Genomic DNA, 7,963 nt, shown 5'->3' on the forward strand with positions numbered 1-7,963 from the left:
AATTTAGATGAACAAGTTAGGCAATGAATCCACGATGCATACATGTAAAAAAAAAAAGAGAAGTAGCTTTGTAGTTTTTTTTTTGTTTGTTTTTTTTTAAGTCCCATGTCAAAAGTCTTACAACCAGGCATCCCCGAGTGTTTCTTTTCGTGAGCCTCCGTGTAAACATCGGAATAGAACACGTCCTGATAGCGCTTTGCCTCTCCTCTACCCCCGTGCCTTTAATTTCCTTGATTCTTCACCCCAAAGTCTCATCATTTCCCATTCCGTCTCCCTCCCATTCCGGGCTGTCGGATGCAGGGACCTCCTCATTTGAGCTGCAGGTTTTTTACGTGGGCGAATCACAAAGTGTTGGAATCTATTGCCTTTGTCTGACAAGTCATCCATCTCTATGCAAGGGGATCTGCGGGATGGAGGTAGGCTAGGAGGAGAGGAGGGGGTGTGAGTGGGGGTGGCGGTTGGTGGGGGCGGGGGGGGGGGATTGATGGTGGGGTGCGATCTGTGGGACTGCGGCTTTTAGAAACAGACACAAGAGGAGAGGGGCTTCATTCTCAGTCCAAAGCTTCGCTCAGGCACAGCCCCGTTTCGGAGGTTGAGGGTGGACGCGCTGCTCTGTCTCCGCCATGTCCATGTTGTTGTTGTCATCTCCGCCCCTTATCTGACTGAAGCGCAGAGCCCCGCCAGTCCAGCACGCTGTCAGAGGAGAGAGGGGGATTTTCTCTTTTTTTTTTCTCCTTTCCTTCTTCTTCTTCTGAGTGGAGGCTCAGAGCTATATACCGGCTTGTTTGGTTTTTCCTCACGATGTCCTCCAAACACGCAGAGTGACACGAGTTTTTAAGCCAAATGTTGCTGCAGCCGGCGCGCTCTGCACACGCGTGGGTCATGCGCTGCACCTGACAGACTTTCTTCCATACTTTTTTTTGTTTGTTTGTTTTTGTTTGTTTGTTTGTAAAAGGAGAACTTAACAAGAAGAAGAAGAAGTTGAAGAACACCCGCGGACTCCTTCCAACACGGACTGTTAACACCAAAACAAATTTATATTTCTTTTTTTATTCGTTTAAAGCTGCACCACAAAGGCGAAACGGCGACCTCAGTCGATTACCTTTCTTTCCTTTGCTATCCCATGGATATTCACTGCAAAGCAGACCCCTTCTCGGCGATGCACCGTGAGTATGCTGAATTAGTTTATAGAGCGAAACATCTCTGTGATGTGGCTTTCATTCCGACTCAGATTAGATTATCTGCGGCATTTAGCCGATTTACATCAATTGAAAAAAGGTGCCCATTTATATTAAACCGATTATGGCTCCAAATATATTAGTAAACTTATTTTAGAGTTTAGAAGCGCACAAGTAAAATAAATAAATAAATAAATAAAACACAAACAAAACAAACAAACAAACAAAACAATAGATTCTGCAAATTGCGTTTTTATTTTCTCTTCTAAAAAAAATATATAGGCTTATACGGTACATATATATATATTTTTTTTTTTAATTTTTTTTTTTTTTAATTTTGCATCATCAAACCGAGATTGAACAACTGAAATACATCAATCAGGTGGTCATCTTAAAACTGTAATAATTCCACAGAATTTTCGAGATTTGCCGAAATGTGGGGGTTTTGTTTCTATTTTATTTTATCAAGAGTTTTTTTTATTATCCTAAAATTAGCTAGGTTGTAAAGCTTCCCCGGTGAAGTGACGAATTATGAACACCTCGATTTAAATACAGAGCTTTTTTATTACCTGGGGCAATATCAGCCTCATTGTGAGCAAACGAGATCTCGCTGTGTGTAAATGCACGAAAACGTGTCCCATTATTCACCATTTGTCTCATTTTAAAATGTCAGTGAGCTCAAAGTAAAACTGAGCTGTCCCCTATATTATTATTTTTTTTTTCATTCTTTTCTTCTTCTTGTTTTTTTTTTTTTTTTTTTTTACTCCATATGATATGGGTAAAAGAAGACCCGGACTGGGACTAAATTATTAATCTGTTCTCATTCGCACAATCCGCGTTGGTAATATGAGTTATCAAAGCTTATTTTAATTATTTACAATAATTATAGCGAGGAAAATTAAACAGGTTGGAAATGTGATACGTGCGACATGTGTTAAGCTGCAGAGGGAGAGATGCTCATGGAAAATATTGCCTAATTTGCAAGAAGATATGTTTTTATTTTATTAATATGTGCATAATAAACATTGAAATGTCCAATTATTAGGGCAAGAGTTCCAGGAATTTCATTATAATAATTATTATTAGTAGTAGTAGTATTAGCAGTAGTATTAAATTGGTGATTAATTATTGTCAAAAAAAAAAGTGCGTTCTTTGAGTTTTTAGCATTAATAGAAACCTTTCACTTTTGAAACGGCCCCTGGATTCACAGCAGTGTGTGTCCTGTCTGCAGGTATGTAATGTTATGTCCCCCCTCGCGTTGCTGTTGTATCCCACGCAGGGCACGGCGGTGTGAACCAGCTCGGCGGGGTGTTTGTGAACGGCAGACCCCTCCCGGACGTGGTGCGGCAGCGGATAGTGGAGCTGGCCCACCAGGGCGTCCGGCCCTGCGACATCTCCCGACAGCTACGGGTCAGTCACGGCTGTGTCAGCAAAATCCTCGGCAGGTAAAAGAGAGGGGGGCCCATCATCGAGTGTGTGTACGTGAGTGAGTGCGTGCGTGCGTCTGTGTGTGTGTGTGTGTGTGTGTGTGTGTGTGAATGCGCGCGCGTGAGTGTGTCCAGCATCTTATTATAGTATTTAAATGCACATTCCCGCCCTGTCTCAGCTTCAGCCATCGCTGACGGAGGCAGATCTTTTCTTTCCTGCCTTTTTTTTTATTTTATTTTTTGTTGTTTTTCTCCAAATATTTGGCGGATTTTGCCACCTCGCATGAGAAAAACATAATGTCAAAAAAAAAAAAAAATAGCTGGAGACTTTCTTAAAAGTGAAGAGTAAACTTTAATAATTACGAAAAAAAAATTAGAATGTGTTAGAAATGAAATCGTATCACATAGCCTACATTTTATTCAGACATTTTTTTTACAGTTAATACTAGCAGGAAAACAACGCCTGCAAACATCTAAATCAGCTTCTTCTTAAGGGCACCAATAATTTTTTGACATATATTTTTTTCAGCTATCAGAAGGCATTTCAGAGGTATTTCATTCCACACACACTGAATGTTTGTCACCAACATTTACCAATAGGTCACGGTGGCATTTGGTGCATGCTGCTGATAGTGGTGAAAATTAGAAATTTAAAAGTGTGCTCTTAAAGCATTTGTTCTGTTCTGTCTGCCCCGCTCATATTTTATTTTTAATTACACTCCTTTTTTGCTCGCCTTCCAGCTGACACTCAATTAGCCCCCAAACGCTCCCAGGCCAATTAATAGATCCTATTTGTGGGTAATTGTTTGCAGTAAATGTGCATAACTGCAGAACTCGATGGAATAAGCGTTGATAACATGTTAAAAAGCCACCTTTCTTATTGAGCATAACATTTGAAGTTGAACGGAGGCGGGGATCCATTCAGGAAGGCTCACTCTGTCCCCATGCAGGTACTACGAGACCGGCAGTATTAAACCGGGAGTCATCGGGGGGTCCAAACCAAAGGTCGCAACGCCGAAAGTGGTGGATAAAATCGCGGAGTACAAGCGCCAGAATCCCACAATGTTTGCGTGGGAGATCAGAGACCGACTCCTGGCGGAGGGGGTCTGCGACAACGACACAGTACCCAGTGTTTCATCCATCAACAGGTAGGCGAAAAATTGTTGTTTCTTTTTAATTCATTAGAGGATTCGGTCGGTGACACAATTTACCCCAAAAGTGCGTGAATTCATCGTCAGTCAAATTTATGGTTTCTAATTTGGTGGGCACGTTTTAAAAGAAACAACGGACTTAAAAAAACAAACAAAACAACAACAACAACAACAAAGAAACAAACAAAAAAAGAAGAAGAAATACTATTAAAGACATATACTCTGACTGCACATATCTGGATGCCGAGCCCTGTTCGAGGGTGGTCTCACATGTGCAATTCAATCCCTCCAATGCGCGGCCCTCCACAACACGGAGGCAGCGTGGGGCCGCGAAGGATCACATCTGTCTCGATAAAAACCGATCGATACCTGCGTAACCAGATCCAGAGGCGGAGGGAAATACCCGACTCAGGCGTTCAATACACGGACCACACTGTCACGGAGGCGGCTGCAGCATCCTCACTGCCAGTCAGTATCCACGTCGTTCAACATAATATATGTAAACTATGAAATTCACATTATTATTATTATTATTATTATTATTATTATTATTATTGAAAAATGGGAATACGAAAATAATTTCACAAATAAAAATGATTAAATTCTTAAATACCTATTTAGATACCTATTTTTCCCTCGTTGCGGGACAGTTTTTTGGGGAATAAAACACAATATTTTTAGATGTAAGGATGCCGTTTAAAAACCCACTAGAAGGCTACAGAATTAAAGAAAAAAGTCCCGTCGTGCATTCAGTGATGAACTTTACTTAGGAGGCACTGTTCCAGAGAGCTGGTCCTCAGCATTACAGTTTAATGAGCTGAAAAGAGTCTCATAACACGTCCAGCTAAATTCAAGAAAGAAAAAAAAAGGATGAAAATAATGAAGGAAAAGAAGAAAACGACGCTTGGAGATTATTCAACAGGTTTTTACAGTGAAGTATAATTCTCTGTTGCTCTGTTTTAAGTTACTGTTGGAAGCACTGGTGATAGGCTGCTATGAGAAAAATGCGCCCACAGAAATTGTTTTCCAGTTTGTACGTTAATAATTAACACCACTGGTTACAGCCCAACAACTCTGAGAATTCACTCTGAGTTTTAGTCCTCTGATGTGTTCAGATATAAAACGTGTGACCTGCTTCAGCTTCATCAAAACGACAAAGGTGAATTGCAAAGCATGCAACCATTTCCAGGGGAAATGGTAACGTTGCAGAATAGGAGTTGGTGTTGTAAGGAGATTGTTGGAGGAGGAATTAAATGCATGAAGGAAAGGATATAGAAAACAAAACCCCGAGTGGTGGTCTGTGTCATAAACTGTCTGATTTCTGCTGTTTGACTAAAGAGCTCAGTGCACTTTTTTTTTTCATTTTTCTTCTTCTATGATTTATAAAAGATTACATTAAGACAGGGTTTCGCTTTGTTTTGTGGTCCAATGCCCCATTGGAGAAAAGCACCAATAGGAGGCTTTCCATCAACATTGATCACCATTTTTATACTTCTTTTGTTTGATATACTCTTTTTTTTCTTTCTTTCTTTTTTTTACACAAGAGCCAAACACCGAAGTCATTAACTCAACCACCCAGATTGCTTTTTCAATACGAACAACACACAACTCGAAACTAAGTCCTTGAATTTACGAGACTCCCTCAAGTCATGAGGTCAGATAACTGTTGTGGTGAGATGTTGGAAATTCAAATAAAATATTGATGTGGAGTTTTCTGGAGGAGGAGGAGGAGGAGGAGGCTGCTTGCCTTTTGTTGCCCTGCCTGAAGGAGAGAGTGCTGGAGGACATAGAGAGATAATGTGGAGAATGCTCAATGGATTCCTGGTCACTTTGCGCGCGTGTGTGTGTGTGTCAGTCACCTCATCTGCACCCGTTAAAGTCTGTTCTTGACACATGTTTGCAGCCAGATGTAATTCCATGTGGGATTTATGTCGCTGTCTGTTAATCAATTATCTCATGTTCTCCTGTCTATCAAAAGATTACCATAGTCATGGTTTAATGCGATCATGTCTCAGAAGAGTCAAAGCAGACTTTACACCATGGCAGCATGATTTGGTGAAAGTTTTTCTCCTTTTCCTTGTCAGTTTAAATACATTTTTCTGCCTGTTTCTTTCATTCTTGTTATTATTCCAAAGCGCAGGACAGGTTAAAACAATGTTGGATGTGGTGTTGGACGCCGTTTGAGCCATTGAGATCCTATTGCTAACCTGTCACATTGGATTTGTGGATCACAATTTGCACGTGCTTTTTGTCTCCCAGCCTCTGTTGTCAACTTTTCTTTCTGGGAGTTCCAATCAATAAGCTCTGAGCACACAGAACTTCTGAGTCCCGTGTTTAGCTTGTAAAAAGAAGAAGAAGAAGAAAAAAAAAAACTATGGCTCAGAGATACAGAAATGGACGAGAAGATTGGAGAAAGAAAAATAAAGGAAAGCGAGGAGAAGTGGAGTTTGAGAGACAGTCGTTATGAGGTACAGTAAGGCAGCGCTGGAGAGAAAAGAGAGGAGAAATGAGAAAAGAGGATGGAGAGGAGAGATCAGCTTTGAGAGATGGAGGGAGAGAGAGAGAAAAAGAGAGTGTGTGGTGTGCAGGAGAGGGAGATTATTAGAGTTGGCCAGGTAGAGCCAGTGAAGCTGATCATTGAGGTGAATTGATGTGATTTCATGCTTTGTTTGCAAGATCATTCAGACCAAAGTGCAATGAAGACTTTCCCGCCACATCACATCTTACTTGTATGGGGGACTTTATCATATTTCTTACCTCAGAATCCAGCTAGATTGAATCCACAATCTCCAGGGGCCAGCCCTTATTCAGCAGCACACAAGGAGCAGAGAGATTGGCCCCAAAGCCCAGAGATTGGCTATTTGTGACGGGGACAGGCCCGCATGTGAGGATACAAGCAGGCCCACAATCGGCAGGAGCGCTTTGTACATGCACAGGCATAAAGTGGACGTGAGGCAGCGTGTTTAAGCGTCCGAGGCCGGGGCCGGTTTGATGTGAAATCTCCGCGCCGTGGAAACTAGCATTGATTGATCCATGTCTGTTGTTCACTTTATCAGGATTATCCGCACCAAAGTCCAGCAGCAATTCCACCCGTCCCCTGATGGATCCGTCACGCCGCTCTCCACACCCGGCCACACCATAGGTGAGCGAATGAATAAAGCAGATTAGAGGACAGTCAAATAAGACAATCGCTGTTGCCGAAACAACTCGGAAAACACACAAAACACACACACACACACACACACACACACACTAACACAGCTTTCTACACCAGTGCCCAGCACAGCCTCGCCTCCCGTGACCAGTGCCTCCAACAATCCCGTAGGATCCTACTCCATCAACGGCATTCTGGGTATTCCCCGCTCCAACGGCGAGAAAAGGAAACGGGATGATGGTAAGGAAAAAGCACAAGATCCCCTTTTGTTTTTCATCCTTTTTAATTCATCTCATCTCTCTTCTCTTACTCCCCCCCCCTCCCCTTCTGTGTGTGAAGAAGTTGACATTTATGACAGTTCTGCAGTCAAGAGAGTGTTTTTGTGTGTTGTCTCCATCAGGCAGACCCGAGTGTTCAAAACAGCACTGTGATCCAATCAGTTTCATTTTTGCCATACAGATATATGGCAAAGGAGCAGCATCTCTATCTGATACCACTGACACTGCGTATAGCTGTCATTACAACTCTAATCCCCCTTGGCGAGTCATCAGCATTGCTGCCTCTATCCCCATAAAGTCACAAAGGGCAGAAAAAAAAAATCTCCTCTGCAATCTTGATTTTTATCAGTGAACTTCTAGTCGTTTAATATTTAGCACTACATAAAAACTTTAGGGACATTTTTTTTATTGTTTTATTTTTCTGATTTAAAAAAGGCAAATAAAACATGTATTTTTACAGCAAACAAAAGCTGAGAATTGGCAAGAAAGCAGATGTAGATACACTCAAAGATTATGTGGAAGGTTTTCCAGCCCAAGCCAGGATGCTTTTTTTTGTTGTTTTTTTTTTCTCTCTTCTTCATTCCTGGGCAGAGCAGGAAAGTGGACACACAACGCCCAAGGGCTAATAGATTATCGGTTGTGCAAACAATTGGCTTTTTTTAATGCCTGTGAATTAACATGTCCCCGGTGGAGGCCTGAACAGGTGTAGGAACAGACCGGTGGAGGCAGGGCAGGGGCTGTGTGTGTGTGTGTGTGTGTGTATGTGTGTGTGTGT

At 41.9% G+C, this 7,963-nt stretch overlaps 1 protein-coding gene across 12 annotated transcripts in view; it reads left to right on the top strand.

Moving 5' to 3' along the window:
- The first annotated feature begins 500 nt into the window (after positions 1 to 500).
- Positions 501 to 7,963, top strand: part of pax2a (paired box 2a) — a 34,113-nt gene continuing 26,650 nt past the window's right edge. For 3 of the 12 annotated variants that reach the window (XM_016667669.1, XM_016667658.1, XM_016667679.1), the window contains exons 1-5: positions 503 to 1,166; positions 2,446 to 2,623; positions 3,556 to 3,753; positions 6,813 to 6,898; positions 7,031 to 7,150. In XM_016667669.1, coding sequence (XP_016523155.1) covers positions 1,124 to 1,166; positions 2,446 to 2,623; positions 3,556 to 3,753; positions 6,813 to 6,898; positions 7,031 to 7,150 — 625 coding nt within the window. In that variant the 5' untranslated portion in view covers positions 503 to 1,123. Of the gene's footprint in view, positions 1,167 to 2,445; positions 2,624 to 3,134; positions 3,156 to 3,555; positions 3,754 to 6,812; positions 6,899 to 7,030; positions 7,151 to 7,963 lie in introns of all 12 variants that reach the window. The other 9 variants (XM_007545227.2, XM_007545229.2, XM_016667681.1 and 6 more) reach the window with 7 other exon arrangements.

Source organism: Poecilia formosa, unplaced genomic scaffold (assembly GCF_000485575.1).
Source record: "Poecilia formosa unplaced genomic scaffold, Poecilia_formosa-5.1.2 Scaffold12, whole genome shotgun sequence".
NCBI lineage: Eukaryota > Metazoa > Chordata > Actinopteri > Cyprinodontiformes > Poeciliidae > Poecilia > Poecilia formosa.